This window comes from Delphinapterus leucas, chromosome 15, assembly GCF_059928025.1.
Source record: "Delphinapterus leucas isolate spDelLeu-1000000601 "Yukka" chromosome 15, BTC_Dleu_Yukka2, whole genome shotgun sequence".
Classification (NCBI taxonomy): domain Eukaryota; kingdom Metazoa; phylum Chordata; class Mammalia; order Artiodactyla; family Monodontidae; genus Delphinapterus; species Delphinapterus leucas.
This window is the reverse complement of record NC_143143.1, coordinates 72,425,302-72,444,136: the sequence shown is the minus strand read 5'-3', so window position 1 is coordinate 72,444,136 and position 18,835 is coordinate 72,425,302. Positions and strand designations below refer to the sequence as shown.

The window sequence follows — 18,835 nt, the reverse complement described above, 5'->3', positions numbered from 1 at the left end:
GGGGGGCAGCAGCTCCAGGGACAGGCTTGGCCTCCAGCTCCCCAAGTTTCTCAGCAGCTATGAAACCCCTCTGCCCTCCATCCAGCACCCTGAGCTGCTGCCACCCAGCAGGCACCACTGCTTTAGGGAAGCATCTTCCAGGATGTTTGTGGGACCCTCCATGGGGCCCCAGACTATAGTGAGGACCCTCTCTGGCATCTGAGTCTCTAGCGAGGATATGCCCAGCTGAGAGAAACCTTAATTTCCAGAGACCAGGCTGTCAGTGGCAAATCTGTCCAACTGGCATCTGGGACTCCCAAGGGGCTGGGCTGGAGCTGGGGACAGTCTTGCCCGGGGATGACTCAGCCCCTTTCACCACCAAGAAAAGCTGCACAGAAAGCCTCTGCTCTCCTCCCTTTTCACCGTGTCCACAACCCTCCCCAGCGGGCAGGAGAGCCCCGAATGCTGACACGTGGGTGTGAGCACCTCCACGCCAACATCTGCCCCCATGGGTGCTGTGTGGTGATGAGAGGCAGGCAGCACCAGACAGCATGTGACATCTCTATCCGTTACTGCTGAAAACTTCCCCTCTGTGCATGGAGAGTGCAGACAACACATTTCGAGTTTTATCAAGTTTTCAATGATGCCCATTGTAAGCCAACAGTAGCCAGGTAGTTGATGTACAGAAAACACTACAGTCCCAGTTTGATTGCCCAGTTGAGGGAGACTCAACTGATATTCTTGATCATTCTAAGAGAGGACAATAGTGGGCTGAGCCACCTGCTCTGCACCCCTCCCATCCCACCCCGGGAGCAGCTTGGCTCCAGCCAGCCCAAGGCTGGACAGGGAGGACGGGGCACCCACCTGGCTGGTTGATAGAAGCTCTGGGTTTCCGTCACTCATCCCCACGTAGGCACTCTCACCATCAAACTGGAACAGAGAAAGAGAGGCAGCTCTGATGAAAATGTTCTCAAGAAGGGCCCAGGAGAAGCCAGAGGAGGTCAGGGGACTAAAAGCACTGAGGGGAAAAGACTCTGGAGCCTGGAGAAGCAAAGACTGAGCCCAAGATGCCCAGTCCCCATTTCAGTAGGACTCCCTCTAGGGTAGAAGAAGCAGTCCTTATTCTGTGACTTCTGATGGCTTGGGTTCATCACACTTAGGATGCAGAGAGGAAAACCTTTCTGCCCTTTATACCTTGTCCATAGATGTGTCAGGCTGCCCTGTCAGATACTGAGCTCCCCATCTCTGGAAGTATGCAAATATTTCTCCTGGCCAAAATGACATCAGGCTCTCAGCTAGAGCTGGAATTCCACAAGCTGGAGAGAGGCCAAGGTCTCCAGAGCCTTGGGATCAGGACAGCCTGCCCCAACCCATCCTCTGGGTCTTACCATCCCAAGTGGCTCTGCCCCCTCACCTTTGACCCTTAGGCAGTGAGGACTGTGGTAAAAACCAGGTGTAGGAACTACACCCTGTGTTCTGAGCAGCTGCCAAGGCTGGAGTTGTCTGCAAGAGGGAGCAGGTGTAGTGGGAGAAGCAGAGGCTCTGGGGCCACTGGCTCCCCTTTTCCCTGATGTGTGATGTTGAGCTGGTGTCTGAACTTCTGAGGTGCCACATCTGTCAAATGGGGATAACGACAGTAGTCCTCTCTCCAGGGGATGCTGCACTGAAACACTTGGCTCAAAGCACTTGGCTCAATTCCAGTTCCCTTCGCTTGAGACAAGTGTCTTGGGTTGGGTTCTCTAGAAGCAGAGCCTGAGACAAGGGTTCAAATGCATGTGATCTTTGAGAAGTGCTCTTCAGAAATAACCTGTAAGGGAGGGAGGGATCAGGATAGGACAGGGGAAGGAGCTAAGCAACGATGTGGTCCCAGCTGGAGAGTCGCTGTAGCCTGACCTCACCACAAGCTCTGGGGCATGGATGGTACCACAGAGTTAGTCGCAGCATGAAGCAAGAGGCTGCACTTTTGTAGCCCATGTACATCAGTCATTGGCTGTGGGCTGCCCTTAAGGGACAGAAGGAGTCATAACCTGAGAAGGGTGGCCCCCATTTGGCCAAGTACAGTTCTCCAGAGAATTGTGCCAGCTGTGAGCCATTTTTAGCCCGTGCTCACAGCAGATGGGAGTAGGCCGTGCTGGACAGTAAAGGGATCTGGGGGAGGGGGGGCACCAACAGCAGCTGGCCAGTTTACTGTAACTGAAAAAAACCCTTTTATTAGGTTATATTCATATGGTTCAAAATTCCCAAAGTACAAAAAGCAACAGAGTGAAAAGTCGCCTCCCCCCACCTCCCAGGCATTCACCGCCCCTCTCCAGAGACAACAGCTGCATCTACCAGCTTCCTATACATCCTTTCAGAGATAGTCTCTGTATATACATTAGAGTCATTGCTTTCACATAAATGACAGCATACTATACACACCATTTCGCACCTTATTTTTCTCCTAGCAACACATCCTGGAAAGTGTTTTATGTCAGGACATAATTTTGTTTTCTGGTACCTAGTATGCCACAGCATGCCTGTAACATATATATTTAACTAGTTAAGCATGTGGGCAATTGAGTTGTTTCCAGGCTTTTGCTATTTCCACATTGCTCCCGTGAATATTTTTGTACATCCATCATTTTGCATGGGTGTGAGTCTATCTGTAGGATTAGTCTGTATAATCACAGCATCTAACCGTGTGTGCGTCTGTAATTTGGATGGACGTCACCAAGCAGCACTCATGGAGGTTGGAAAAGTCCACAATCCTGCAATCATCAGTTCATCCAGACCCTCTTCGCTCAGAGAGGTTTTCCTAACAACGGCTCAGATGCCAGCCTCCTACCTCTGTGTGCTCTGAAGCCCACTACCCCTGATTCTCTTGCCCTGCTTGCCCTTGTTCATCGTTCCACAGCCCCTTTACCTTCTAGCTTTCTACATAATTTACTTATTTACCACGTTCATTGCTCACAGTTGGATTTCCCCTATGAAAATGGAGGGGACTTGAGGTCGGGGTCTTAGTCTGTCTGTACACTGATGCCTCCCAAATACCTACAATAGTGCTTGACACAGAGCAGATACTCAATAAATGCTTGTTGATTGAATGAAACAGCCACTACATCACTCACATTGTCTTTCCATCGGGGTAGTGGGATTAGGGCTTATACCCAAGTGCCTTCCCAACACAAGGATGGGCAGAGTCCTTTGGTGACTGCTGGATTTGCAAAAGAAAAGGCCATGCCATGCCTAGAGTCTGGGCATGACCCCAAATGCAAGGCTCCATCTACCAAACTGTACCCCCGGAGCTTAGGCTTCAAGGCTCTGCTCAGAAACACCTCCTCCAAGAGGCCTGCCATGCTTTCACCTCCTTTGGCTTTCCCTCTAACAACATAGATTGTCTCTATATCTGTCTTCTGCCCCAGAGTGGGAGCAGCATAGAGGCTGGAACTGTGTCCTGGTCATCTCCAAATCCCACAACACCTGACACAGACTGGCATCAGGAACGGGACTACGACTTAGGCAGGGTAGAGTGCTCTCAACAAAAGCTCCTGGGTACTTATCAGATGTGTCACCATGGCTACATATTCTTCGATAAAAGTAAGACCTTTTTAAAAATTACATGTAATTTATATGTATGTTCTAAAAGAAAGAATGATGGGAAGTGGAGGGGGAAGAAATTTAACCAGCTATTTGGAATATTTTATAAAGCAATAGTCATCAAACAGTATGGTATCGATTAAAAGTACAGGGACGTGTATTAAAGGAGCAGAGGGAAAGATATTCCCCAAACACTGTGTAATATCCCATTTATTAAATGCTGGCTAGAACGAAGCCACCCTGGTCCGCTCTCTCCTCCGACATGCACAGCAGGCAATGAACAAATATTTGGTGAATGAATGAATGTGCTTGGCACCGAGCAAAATGCTTTCCATAAAAGAGCTCATTTAACCCTCACAACAACCAGTGTTTCAAACCAAGGAAACAGGTCGAGAGAATAAACAGTTGCCCAAGATCACGCAGTTAGGGAGAAACTGCACTGCAGAGTGGTCTGTTTGCTTCCTGGGCTTGGACTCTCCCACGAGGCTGTAAGCTCCTTGGCGGCAGGGATCATGGCCTGGCTGCATCCCCCCCCCCCACACACACATAGCCAATCATTTGCCGGGGCCTTGCACATACGAGATGTTCGATGTGTATGTGGTCATGCTTCGCCGAGGAAGGAACTCCCTGCAGCGAGCAGTGGGGAATGGTGCAGAGGAACAGAGACCCTGGATTTTGAGGCGTGTATGCTGGGGGTAGTGAAGAGGTTGAGCAGTGGGTCCCCATGAGGTCATCAAGTGGGCTTCTGCATTCACTTGTTTATTCAAACAAGAAAGAGCAGCCACATGCCAGAGCAAAGCTTGCTTCCTGCTTCAAGGAAAATCTGAGAAGTTGGCAGAGGTTCCCAAGGCAGGGCCTGGGTCAGCCTCCATCGGGTCACCCCTGCGTGCTTTGCATGGTGTCCTGGAGCACAGGACTCGGCTACTGAGCAGCTATGAACAGAGGCCCCAAGGTGGTGACTGGGTGGGTGATGTCTGCTCTCTGCCCACCTCTGTCCAGCGCTCCACCACCTCCGAGCCCTTGTAGGGGGAAGGAAGGAGGGAAGGGGACTCCGAAACCTCCCAGGCTTCCCCTGCCTTGGTCCCCAGGGCCCTAAGGCCTGAGACTTACCCCCTCAGCCCTCCTCTTGGGGTGGGGGGCTTTCTGGGGGAAAGAACCTGCATGCCAAGGGGAGAAGTCACAAAGCCTAGACACTGAAGAGTCCCCTCCTCCTCCACGTGCACAAAACAGACTGAAAACGCCCACATGGGCACCCACTGCACAGCGGTGATGCTGAGTGAGCATCACACAAAGGTATACGAGGGCTTCCCTGGTGGCGCAGTGGTTGGGAGTCCGCCTGCCGATGCAGGGGACGCGGGTTCGTGCCCCGGGAAGATCCCACATGCGGCGGAGTGGCTGGGCCTGTAAGCCATGGCCGCTGAGCCTGCGCGTCCGGAGCCTGTGCTCCGCAACGGGAGAGGCCACAGCAGTGAGAGGCCCGCATACAGCAAAAAAAAAAGGTATACGACACACAGTGTGCCCAAGCATGGTGACAACATATGCATCACAAACTGGTGGGGGCCCACGTCACACACAACAGAGTGTTCAAGACAGCACTCAGTTACACACATACCACATGCATGGGTAGCACCAACCATCACAAAGACGTCCAGAGCACAAGCATGAGCGTACACAGCACAGACCCTTCCCGGGACTGGCACGCAACCGCCGGACCCTGCACACACGGAAGGGAGGGGATGCCCAGATGAGAGTAAGTACCCCAGCCATCTGCAACTGAATACGTATATAACTCAGAGAAACGTGCACACAAACACATATGACATGCGCGTGTAGAGACACACAAAGGCACCGAAGAACTTAAATTCTGTGCATATTTCAGTTCTCAGTCCCTCAGTCAAAAATCTTTTTTCACACCACACAACCTTCCACACGCTTTAAAATGTGAAAAAAAAAAAGTGTGTGTGTGTTTCAGGAGGGTGGGGAACAACAGCCTAAGAATTTCCACGAAATGCCAGGAGAATATCTTTTACCACTGACTGGAATAGATTAATTTTCCCCATTTCATATTCTAATTATAATTCCTTTTCCCAGCGCCATCTTCAGTCGTCATTACAGCTGGAAGATTGTTCTGCGAAAGCCAGCCCTTCATCTTCTCTTCCCAAGAGTTTTGTCATGGAAATGAGTTTGGGAATCTGAAAGAATCCACATTTTTGCAAATAGCGAATGTGTGGGGATAACCCTTTCATGACGGCCACCAAGGAGAGGCTTCTGAAGGGTCTGTCTCTCCCCACAACGTGTGGTCCCCTTGGCGAGAGGGGCAGCTGGTCCTCTAGTCCAACAGCCACCCCCCCGACACACAGACACATGCACAAAGAAAAGGATAGACCCCTTTTCTATCTTTAAGCAAACCTAGCAAATAGGCAGCCAAGGTGAGAGGTGAGACGCCCTGATTTTAGCGAGGCAGATGACGCTAGCCCCATCTGTGCCCCTTGGGCAAAGCTCTGTAACTGCTCGACGTCTCCGTTTCCTTATTCTGATGACCCACAGAGCCACTGATTCACAGGAGGTGGAAATTAAACATCTGTGGCATGGACAAATGTGGTAACTGGGTAGATGAATGGATGGAAGGAAGGGAGGGAATGAAGGATGGGATGGATGGATGCACGTATGGATGGATGGATGATGGATGGTACAAATCAGCACAATCCCATAGAAATATAAAGCAAGCCACATGTGTAATATAAAATTTTCTAGTAGCCACAGTTAAAGAAAAAAAAAAAGGGACTTCCCTGGTCATCCAATGCTTAAGACTCTATGCTTCCTGGAATATTACTCAGCCATAAAAAGGGATGAAATTGGGTCATTTGTAGAGATGTCGATGGACCTAGAGACTGTCATACAGAGTGAAGTAAGTCAGAAAGAAAAACATATATCGTATATTAACGCATATATGTGGAATCTAAACAAATGGTATAGATGATCTTATTTGCAAAGCAGAAATAGAGACACAGATGTAGAGAACAAACGTATGGATACCAAGGGGGTTGGGTGGGATGAATTGGGAGATGGGGGATTGACATATGTACACTACTGATACTATGTATAAAAAAGATAACTAATGAGAACCTACTGTACAGCACAGGGAACTCTACTCAGTGCTCTGCAGTGACCTAAATGGGAAGGAAATCCAAAAAAGAGGGGATATATGTACACACACAGCTGATTCATTTTGCTGTACAGTAGAAACTAACACAACATTGTAAAGCAACTATACCCCAATAAAAACTAAAAAAAAAAAAAAAAAAGACTCTGCGCTTCCAATGCAGGGGGCGCGGGTTTGATTCCTGGTCAGGGAACTAAGATCCCACATGCCGCACTGCGTGGTACAGCCAAAATTTTTTTTTAAATTAAAAATAAATTTAAAAATAAATAAATAAAGTTAAAAAAGAAAGTATAAACTGGTGAAATTAATTTTAAAGACATATTTATTTAACCCAATATATTAACAATATTGGTTTCAACATGTGATCAACAGAAAAATTGTAAATGAGACGGTTTACAGTCTTTTTTTGATACTGTCTTTGAAATCCAGTATGTATTTTACCTTACAGTACGTCTCCGTTTAGACTTAGCCTCATTTTGAGTGCTCAAAAGTCACAGGTGGCTGGTGGTGAATAGAGAAGTAAACAGTTGGGATGGAGAACATGCGTGGGTGGATTGCGGGTAGGCGTATGGGTTCAATGGACGGATGAGTGGACGGACGGATGGATGATGGATGGACAGGGGGGTGGGGAGATGAGTGGTGGGAATGAGTGGGATAGATGGGTCAGTGGACAAAAAGATGACTCAGTGGTTGGACAGATGGAATTAGAAGGTGGGATGAATGGACGGATGAGCAGGTGGGTGGCTGGGATGAGAGCAGTTGGATGAATGAGATGGGATGGCTGGGTAAGTATGAAGAGACGGGCGTGACGGGAAGATGATTGGGATGGTGGATGAGATAAACAGATGGCTGGAATGGGTGTGTGGGATGCCTGCGCTAATGCAATGGGCTGAATAGTGGGTGGATAGATAGGTCTGGGATTTCCTCGTCGATTCACACTTTTGTTGGATGATGCCATGGCTTCTTAGGGTTACAACATGTCACTGACTTTCAAACACTCACCTGCAGCCAAGTTACCTCCAGATTGCAATGCACCATTTCCCCTGAACATTTCCCCCATTTGGTCCATGAGCACCTCAAGTTCAACACACCCAACACTGAACTCATGACATGTGTAGAAGCCTGCTCTTTCTCTGGCAGTCTGCCATCATGAGAGATGTCACCTCTACAGAGTACACTGTCAGTACCTCTGGGGTGACTCTGGACCCCTTCCATTCTACCTCCTCCTGATCCAATCACCAGCAGAAGCTTTCTGCTCAGCTTCCTCCAACCCAGCCCATCTTTCACCCTGGCTATCACTAGCAATCTTTCGGCAATCATTTCACTGCTCAGATCAAAACCCTGCAGTGACTCCACATCATTGACTCTGGCATCCAGGACCCTCTATGACAACCAGCCCTGAGACTCAGCTCCCACAGCACCCCTCAAGGCTGCAGGAACCTCCAGCACCCTTGCCTTTGCACACATTGCCCCATCATCAGCCTGGAGCACCCTCCTCCTTCCTTTCTCAATCCACTGAAATCCAACTCTTCCTAGGTCTTTTTTTTTTTTTTTCTGGCTATGCACTCCAACCTTAACAGTCCTGCTTGCTTCTATAAATCCGTATTCTTGGGCCCAATCTTGAAGCCCCCATCTCAAGCCAGCTTTGGACTTAATTCAACGTCCATGTATAGTGTGATATACTGGGCAACAGCATTCATTCTTGAATAGGAGTATCAGCTCCACCACTTACTTAGCTGTGTGTGACCTTGGATTTAACTTCTCTTTGCCTTAGTTTCCTCACCTGTAAAATGGTAATGATCGCAGTTAATTATTACTGCCTCATAAGGTTTTTGATATCTGTTATCAGATATGAGTTATTATCTGTAACATAATACTTAATAATGGTAATGACTTTTGACAAGTGTTTAATAAATGTTATCTTTTATTATCATATGCTAAACTATTATCCCCTCATCAGCCCCAATGCCCCTCAGTCTTGCAGAGGACTGTATCTCCTATGTCTCTGAGACCATCAGATCCTCCCTCAACTCTCTCCCCTCCTCCACATTATTAATATCACACCCATCCTGACCTCCTTTCCTTTAGTCTAAATAGGTGAAGTGTCTCCCTCCCGTTCAAGGTGAGCCCTTTCACTTTGACCCCGTCCCTCTCATGTCTTTCCCTCATTCATTCCCACGCCTAGATCTAAGACCTAATTTAAATGTGCTGAGTAAAATGAAATCAGTCGATGCCCCTATATCAGGCACCAAAAGCACCTGCAAAGTCCTGAGTAACACACTCCCGACATCGGCGGTTTACCATAAATAAACCTTGTCACAAGGCACTGAAAAGAGGTAAAAGCAAAGGGATCCTGAGGTCACAGAAGGGGCAACGTCATTGTTCGTTGACTGGTATCTAGCGATTGTTTACCATGTGCCTGACATTGTACAGACACCAGCCATGCTGTAATGATAATGACACAGCTTCTCAAGGAGCCCCCAGTCCTTTGGAGAAGCTTGGGCGAATAAAACGTTCCTATTCTCCAAATCTGAGAAAGGAAGTCAGGCCATCCTTTAGCCGTAGTCCCACAATAGGAACAAGTAACCACAAACCTTGTCTGACACTCATCTCAATTGGTCAGTGACAGTTTTGTACCCACCCAGACTCTGAAAGTCAAGCGATCAATAACTCCAAGAGCTACATGTCCACAGCTGGGGGTCAGCCTTTCCCAGAACCTCCTGCTTCTGAAAGTACCCCCATCCCTGGACTCCACGCTTCCCCAAATCCTACAAAACTCAGCTCTTGCTTGATTTGGACAAACTAGCTTTGCAAAGTACAGCAATGAATTCAACATCTTGTTTCTGATATAAAATGATGGCCTCATCTTTGACAAATGTGACAATGGTAGGATAAAGTTGTCACAGAGGAGTGAAAGAAGGGAGAAGGGCCTTTCAAGAGAAGTATCCTGAAAGGGATAACTTGGAAGCCCCATGATGGAGAACATATAGGAGTTGGCCAGGCAAAGAGCAGGGAACATGACATCTGAGGCTGCTGTGAGCACAGGCCAGTGGGCACCTACTCTATTCCAGACCTCATCCCAGAGCTGTGCCTGGTCATCTCACTGGAAAGCCCCAGAATTCCCAAGGTTGCATGACCAGCCCCATCGTAGACATGAGCAAGAGGGTGGTTGGGGAGCTTGCCCAAAGCTACCGAATCAGTTCCGAATCTGCCCTTGATGTCAGGTACCAAAGCAACAGTTGTTCTGTAGAAGTTGCTGTCCCTCCCCTCTGTACAGAGACACAGATCAAAGACCAAAGATGCACAGTCCTCAGCCCGGCCAGTTGCAGACACCAAGAGATATGCCTCATGGAGATCTAAAGAGGAAACAATCAAAGCAGCCTACACCGCTCCCGCCTGCCCCCACAGTGGGCCGTGAGAACACTCGTTCTGCACAGATAAAACAGTTCAAAAGTACAGAGGCAGCAAACGTGGCAGCTGCACCCTGGGCCCTGCCGAGAGTGCGGTTTTATGTGGAAGTCTCACAGAGAGATACACATCACATCAGGGAGATCATGGGGGAGGGGCAGAAAGGCTCTGCACAGATGGAGCAGGACAGGGATAGGGGCCTCAGGCTCAAACTCTGACCAGACCCCATATGCTTAACTCCAGGTCCACCATCACTCAAAGAAGGATGACAGCACAGTGGTTACAAACGTGGGCTCTGGTGCCAAGCTGCCTGGGTCTAAAGTTTGTGCCTGCTTTTCAAGCTGTGCAACTTTTTAAATAAGTTACTGTGTCTCAGTTTCCTCATCCGGAAAATGGGCATGACTATCACTTGGATTAAATAAATTAATTTATGTGCTTAGAACTTTGCCTGGTACAGAGAAAGCACTCAAAATTGTTAGCTATTACTTATATTACTACTTAAACCTTACAACAACCCTAGAAGTTTGCTATAATTGCCTCCCTTCTGTAGATGAAGAAACTGAGTGGGGCTTCATGCAAACCTGTGAGGTCCTAAGTGTGGGAAAAACCCCTTATGCCTCCGCCCACCATATGTAATTTGAAATAAAATTTGTAAATTAAAATCTTTGTAAGACAGTCCAACTAGGGGCTAATTTTTCCTATGATGATGACATTCGCACTTTGTTCCTAAATGTCAAATATCAATTTCTCTCCAAAAACAAGGTTTTCTCTTTATCAGTGCTTTGCCAGACGTGACGCACATTCTTACTCTGCCCACCAAGAAATCCAGAGCTCTGATTGAGGCCCAGAGAGGTTAGGGGATCTGCCCAAGGCCACACAGCCAAGACGTGCCCAAGCTGAGTCTGCAGTCCAGGCTGCTGGACCCCCAAAAGACCACACTGGCTTCCCACCTCCACTGTTTCCAAGCTGTGTGAACCAGAGCAGGTAACCTCGTGACTCTGGGCCAGGGGACTTGTCTACCAGGAAGGAGAGATAATGCCTTGGGCATGGTCTGCCAGAGGGGCTGGGGGCCTCGTGAGCAAGCCCAGTGTTGTAGCCACTGCAGGACCTGCTTTCCCACCACTGACCAGAGCTGGCTTGGATGGCGCCACATGTTTTATCAATTAAAAATATTGGAAGGTAATGTAAAAAGACTGTGATCAATACAACTTCAGTGGCAGAGTGCTACCAGGCACCTGGCTCCTCCAAGAGGTGGGAATCATTGCCCCTGTTTTATAGACAGGGAAGCAGGGCCTTCCCAGCTCGCTCTAACCATCCTCCTTCTAGACCTGGCCTGTCCAGCGTGGTGGCCATTGAACACTTGGAATACGGCTGGTCCAAACTAAGAGGTGTTTACATGTAAAACACATACCAGGTCTCGAAGACTTAGAACAACAACAACAAAAGAATACAAAATGCCTCATTGGTATATTTATATTGATTACACGCTGAAATGATAACATTTTGGATAGATGGAGTTAACTAAAATATATTATTAAAATTAACTTCACCTGTTTCTTTTTACTTTTTAAAATGCGACTACTAAAGAACTTGAAATTATGTAAGTGGTTTGCATTATACTTCTATTGGACAGTGCTGGCAGAGGTGCTGTCCCAGCCACTACCTGCTCCAGACCCAGAATCTTGGAGGCAGCAACAGCTGAATCCAATTCTCCACGAGCGATATGGGGAAACTGAGGCCCATAGAGGGAGAGTGATGTTTAAGGCAAGCAGCTGGTACAGAGGCATTCATTCACTCAACAAACGTTAAGTTCTAAGTGCCGGGATACAGCAGAGGACAAAGTGTGGAGCCACATCCCAGACCAGAGGTGACATGGTGACGTTGCAGGTTTCCTTGCCCGGCCAATACACCTGGGGACCAGGGCAGCTAGACTTGCACCAATTCCTCAGTTCCCCATTGTCACCTCAGATCACAGAGCTCAGAGACAGGAAGACATGGTGAAACTCCAGTTCCAACCCAGAGCAGATCCACCTCAAAGACCGATACTGAGCCCCCCAGCAGCTGCCAAGACATCCTGATGGGCAGGGTCTCTCAGAGGGCACAGCGTGGCCGGGCAGGCCTGTGATTCTACCACTGGTGGCAGCGTACACACCGTCTGCATTACTGCAGATTTATGGCAAAAATTATCCTCTCTCTCAGCTCCATTTAAAGCCATTTGGAGCTTGCTCCCATCCCCGATTATAAATCTAATTGCACATTCCAAACAGACAAGCACTCATTAAGCTTTAATTATGCACATGTTGTTTTCAACAAACATTTTCATTTGGCCGCTGTGAGGGGGAATGGTTCCAAGGGGGCTGCCAACGCTGCCTGTGGCTGGAAGGAGCTGGGGCCCGAGAAGTGGGTCAGGGTGTGGTTTGTCCAAGAGCAGGACCAGGACCCCATCAGATCAGACTGATCAAGACTTTGATGGCCTTCCACCAGGCTTCTGCTGCTGGAGATACCAACGCGCATATTCTCAGCTGGTCCCACCTGCCTCCCCAGTACGTCAGAGTCTCATCTAAGCTGGAGCCAGTGGGCCTCTCTAGGGTGGGGAAGGGCGACCCACACTCCCAGCTCTGAATGATAAACCCTCCCCCATCAGGAGCTGTCCCTGCTCCCACCCCTCTCCCCCTGAACTGCAGCTGGCGCCATCTTTCTCCAGCACCTTCCATCCCTTCATCTGTCCACTCATTTATTCCCCAGCGATGGACAGAGCACAGACTTGATCAGGCAGTGAGGGGCCAGTGGGGATCATGACAGATAAGCCCCCCGTCTGGTTTTGCCCAGGTCATTCTCCGTCAAGGTCCATCTCACTACTGGGGGAAAAGTCTAAATTCTTTACTGTAGCATTCAAAGCACTTAAAAACCTCCATCCTGCCAAACCTGACTGTCTAGGCTGGCCTCCCATTCCTCTCTCACAGTCCTTCCCTGTTCTGCCTTTCGAGATGTCCTGAGATCCTGGCATGGACCACACTCTCCCACACACCTTGGCCTCTGTGGCTCTGTACTCTCCACCTGAATCTCCCTTCTTGTTCTGTTCCTTGCGGTTAACTCCCAATCACTCCCGTGCTGTTCCCCTCCAGGAAGCCACCGCTGATACCCACTCCTGGATCCAGCTGTCCGCCCCTCTGCTTGGGGGAAGCTCTGGAAGCGTTTATTGGACCCTATAATGCTGTTACCAACTGCCACACATCTGGCTCCTAAGACCAGACTGCCCCGCTATTTCCCCATAGCACCCTCTGCTCCAAGGGTGGGGAGGAGAGGTATCCACTCACTGTGTGGCCTCGAACAAGGCCTTCCTCTCTCTGGCCTCAATCTCCCCATTTGTACGTGGAACGGTTGAATGGGCGAGGCTCTCTGGGCCCTTCATAGTTCAGTCAGTTTTAAGTTTCGTGGTTTGTTCAGCAGCCAGACCTTTCTCTTCCCGCCTGAAGAGGGGTCCTGAAGCCGCCGACGCATGTCCAAATGTCCAGCCAGGACCCTCGGAACAGAGGGAGCTCACCAAGCCACGTTTAGAGTGTACAAATGGCGCCCGCCCAGAGATGGGGATCAGGGATCGTGGAGAACTCTGAGGCCACGCCTCAAAGAGCTTCTGGAAAAATAAGCAAGGAAAATAAGTGTGTGTTTTAAGATGGTTATCGAGGTCCATTCACATCTGATGGTTACCTGCTGTTTTAGGGCAGGTTCCCTGGAAACAGACTCAGAGTGAAATCTGCCAGTTCGAAGTTTATTGGGGAGCATAACAGCAGACAGAGGGAAGCAGGTGGGCAGAGGGCAAGTTGAACTGTGATGCAGTCACAACAGAGGTCTCAGCCTGTCCCAAGGAGACTCTGGAGCTGCGATGGCTCTGTAGAGATGTCCTAAATTGAGGCAGGAGCCACTGCATTCCCAAGCAGCCCAGCCATTGGGTCCAGGCTGCCCTGGAGGAGGGTGACTGGTAACCTTGGACAAGGTCCCTCCTTCCACCAAAGGCAATACCCAGAGACTCGGCTGCGAGTGGCAGCAGCCAACACTCTCCACAACTGGAAGAATGAGTGTCTCAATCGGGGAGGGATCTGGGTGACTTACAACAGCATCCACTACAGCTATGATCATTTATTCATTTTAACTAATCTGTGCAACATTTACAGCCTGCTTACGATATGTCAGGCGCTCGTTTAATCGATTTACGAGTTTTAACTCATATAATCCTTACAACAACCTACAAGGTGAGTTACTGCTTCTAAGGCTCCCATTTTACAGATGAGGAAACTGAGGTCAAGTGAGGTTAAGCAGCTTGCCCAAGGCCACACAGCTAGTAAGTGGTGGAGTCAGGATTCAAACCCAGGATGCCCACCTCCACAGCTGACGCTCTCAACACTGGGCTGTGCTACTTCCGTGGCCTTGCCCTGCTACTCGCGAAGACACAGAGCTATCCACCCCGCAGCCTTCTGCCCAGAGGCTGGGCTGCGGTCAGCGGTCTAGAGCCTCAGGCTGCCCAGAGTGGCCAGCATTTGTGCTTGACAATTATCTATCATCCAGGCGGTCGGGAACAAGTCCCAAAACTGATCCTTGCCAGAGACAATTAACTAAAAGCCACATGAGTGTGCGCTGTGGGGACTGTGGCTTGGGGGGAATGAGTGTGACTGAGACAATGAGAAGCAGATCAGTTGGAAGATATTTTCTCCCCAGTGCTACAAAACAAGCCCTCAATCATGCCACAAAGGGCTGGTATTGTTGGAAGGGAAACATGTCAACGACAGCGTTCAATCGTGGGGCGGTTAAAAAAAAAAAAAGAAAGGAAAAGAAAAAAAATCTTTTGAAATCGTAATTTGACCTAGAAAGGTTTTCTAGGTCACCTGAACTTGACACTTATGCCTCTAACCCCAAAACCTAACATAGACAAAGTACCAAGTTCACTTCCTTCTGTTGGTACCAGATAACACAGGAAATGATATTTGTAAACACTGCTACTATATTTTTTAGCGCTGTATTGAAATCAGCCCTTGGACTTGGGAGCTGAGAGAACACTGGAGCAGACCAGTTTTGGAAGCCTAGGCTCCGCACTTAGCTTCTGTGTGGCTGTGTGGCCATGTGGCTGGGACAGGAACCTCACCTCTCTGATTCTCAGATGCCTCTCCTGTAAAATGGGAATGGGACTGGCAGGGCTGTGCGTGCCTCCTGTCAGTGTGCGGGCACACCGAGGTGCCCTAGAGAGGCTGGATTCCCCTATCACCCCTGCCATTTGCCTAGGCTGAGGTCCACTCCTCTGTTCTTCACTACGGAAGCCCTACGTCCTAGGTCTGGGCTCTCCCTGGGGACCCTGCAGCACAGAAGCCAGGAGGGCAGTTAGGACCTCTGGGTCTGGACCTTATTCCCGGATACAGAGAGAGAGAGAGAGAGAGGGAGAGAGAGAGCAAACCCCACTCGAAGGCAGAGCACATGCCAATGAGTTCTTCAAATTCATCTTTACTGCCAAGCCACCCAGTTTAAAATAAATTATAGAACCTCAGGGCTGATAGGCTCTTAGACTCCTTCTCATTATCCCACTGGGGAAACGGAGGCCAGGGCTGGTAGACTGCCCCCAGTGACTGGCCACAGCATGCCAACGGTTAAAACCACCACAGTACTGGGGTTCCCGAGCCTGTGCCTCCAGAAGATAACAAAGACCAGTTACCCTCAAAATCCAAGATGGTGGCAGCATCCCCGCCTTCCCCAGTCTCTGATCTGAGAATCTGTGATGTAACTGGCCATGTGCCAGGCTCTGAAGGTACCAGGGACACAGAAACGATCCCCAGGGAAGCTTGGGGTCCAGAGGCAGTACAGACACCAGCACTAATGACAGCTGGCGTGTTGAGGCATTAGGTAGAGATAGGCCAGGTGAGACAGTTGATACACACCTGCCAGGTAGAGGAGCCAGAGTGATCAGAGAGCTGGGAGGCGAGGCAGCTGGGAGGGTGAGAAAACTGGTGTGTGTGTGTGTATGTGTAGGTGTGAGGTGGGCTATAGTGCAGAGTGCACGGGAAGACTCAATATTTACTGAAAAAAAACAGTGAGAGTTTGAAGCAGTATTCCTAACAGAAGAGTAATTGGGGAGGTGTCATCTAGTTTGGCCGGAGATAAAACATTCTGTGAAGCAACAGTTAAATAATTAAAGCAGTGGGGCAGGGATGTCAAAGGAGAACTTTAAATCAATGAAACAGAAGAGAAGGTAGAGAATTAGACCCAACTCTGTACAGAAACACATTATGGTTAAGGAGGGCACTTACTCTATGCCAGGCATCACGTGACGTGATTCACGTAAGATATTTCACTCAATCTTTGCAATGAGCCTACAAGGGAGATGCTACGACCCCCTTTTACAGAGGAGAAAAGCTCGATGTAAGCAGCGTGCTCAAAGGTTACACGGCTAGAAAGTGGCAAAGCCAGAATCTTAACTCTGCGAGCTCCTGCCCATAACAACTACTCTATTTTGTCTCTCCTTTTGGAAACAAAGAGACAAAGACCAATTATTTCATAAACAGAATGGAGATAACAGGGTTACTCTGTTCCTACTTAGGAACACTGGACTAGATACCCATTGCAAGCCACCTACCAAAACGTACTCTAAACAGATTCAAGAGTTAAGTCTAAAAAGTCATGTTATAGGGAAATAGAAAACAGAGCAGAATGTTTATCAGATCTCTGGCAGCAGGATAACTTCCTCAGCCCTTGAAGCAATCACGGAGGAAGGGAGATTGACAGATTCAAATATATACGCATTAATATCTTCTGTAGAAGGAAGCATAATAAAACCAAAATGAAAAGGACATCAGACTAAGAAAATATCAGCACCAACTATGAGACAGTTAATAAATACGATGCAGAAACGGCTCAGTCAAATTAAAGAGAGCAAGATGCCGACAGACGAAAAGACACAGGACACAAACAGGAAAGTCACAGAGGAGGCAATCTACCAACAGACAAATACATAGGAAAAAATGTACTCTTGATTCTCTGGAAATGGGAGAAATGTACATGAAACCACCAACTATAATGAAACTGGGATACTTCCCACCATTGCTGACATGGAAAACAGCCTTCTGGAAAGGAATATGGCAGCCACCACCAGGCAGATAGCCAGCCAGAAGCAGGGTAGATGAGTACCCAAGACCCCTGCCTGCTGCCTCAAGAGTCACCCCCTCACCACACTGCTCATTTGTCTCGAGTCCACCCAGTCTGAGCATCTGGTGCAGTGAAGAGGACAGGACCAGGAATTATAAGTGGGTGATAAGTGCACTGGGAGCCAGAATTCATGGGAGCCTAGAGACTTCTCAGAGGAGGTGGTTTCTAAGCCAATCTACCTGCAGGCTGAGCAGAATTCGCCAGGTGCGGGAGAAGGCACCAGATGGACAGGACAGGCAGGCTGGTGGGAACAGCATTTGCCAAGGACAGAGGGCTGGAGAGGAGGACCCACTTACTTAGGGGAGGCAGTGAGAGCTGAGCTGCAAAGGCAAATAGGACCTTATCACCATGGGGCTTTTCAGGGCTACACAGGGTGGGGGTGGAAGGTTGAGACCGAAGCCCAGATTGTGGGATGCATTTTAGAAACTGGCTTCTTAGCTTCAGGTGAAGAATGGATGGGGGAAAGTAAGACTGGAGCCTGTCTAGGAAGCCAGGCAGACGCTCCTGTGATGATCCAGGGGTGGAGCCCAGAAGCAGGACTCTGAGCAGGGAAGAAACACTTGCTAAAGCAGTAATAAGTAAAAGAGTGTGGCAGTGATTCAAAAACAGAAATTTATATTGATGGTTAGAAAGGGAAGCAGGGTTGAAGCCAGAATAAAACCACGACAGTCTCCAGTATATTTTCCAAAATTCGGAACTAAGAGTCTCAGAGATGAATGAAAACTGCCAAGAGCAAGGGATCACCCAAGAGTCAGAAAGGGGGTGACTCACGCAGTTTGCAAACCCTAATTTCCTCTCCTTGGTCACACACTTCCTTCTGATTTCTTTTTCTGATGATTCATAAGAAAAAAAAAATTTCCCCTTTTAAATTCAAACCAGAAATGCTTGAGCACCGGAGCTTACCCTGCCCAAACCTTAACCTTGGCCCCTCAGCCAACAAAACCCAACTTAACCCCAGGTGACTAAAAAGACACTGGCTGCTAAGAAACCAAGAGGAAACGAGGTTTCTGGCTCTGCCACGGCTGTCAAAGGCCCCTGTGGACCCTCTCAGACCCCAGGAGGGTCTTCGGCAGCAACTCACACACCCAGGTCCACAGCCCCTTAGCCAGAACCCAGGGAGTTTCAGAATTCAGAATCTGTTTGGATTTCATAAAAGTGAGAAAGTGAAGATTCCACAAATTAGGTAGTAGCCTCTGTGGGGTCTGGGACAACACCTGCAGTTAAAACACATTCAGATTTCTGCAGTGAATCCTATGAATGTTCACACAAGAGGGCTAAGTGAAACTTATATCTGTTAGTTTAGATCAGGCTTGGGGGCCGAATGAGTTTGCAGCATAGTTACAAGATAACTGCTGGTTGCAGAGCCTTTTGGGTTTCAGATAAGGGAGTTTAGAACTGAATCAAGCACTGGGCACACATGCACTAGGCCCTTGTGGGACACTGTCCCTCTGTATGCCCATTTTACAGATGAGGAAACTGAGGCTCAGGAACATAAAGGAAACTGCCCAAGGTCTCACAGCTATT

The 18,835-nt window shown here is 48.7% G+C and overlaps 1 protein-coding gene across 1 annotated transcript in view; it reads right to left on the bottom strand.

The window, feature by feature from the left end:
• Positions 1-18,835, bottom strand: part of TOX2 (TOX high mobility group box family member 2) — a 136,151-nt gene that overhangs the window by 81,114 nt on the left and 36,202 nt on the right. Inside the window, exon 2 of the mRNA XM_022592352.2 lies at positions 844-909. Within this exon, the coding sequence (XP_022448060.2) occupies positions 844-909 (66 nt within the window). The remainder of the gene's footprint in view (positions 1-843; positions 910-18,835) is intronic.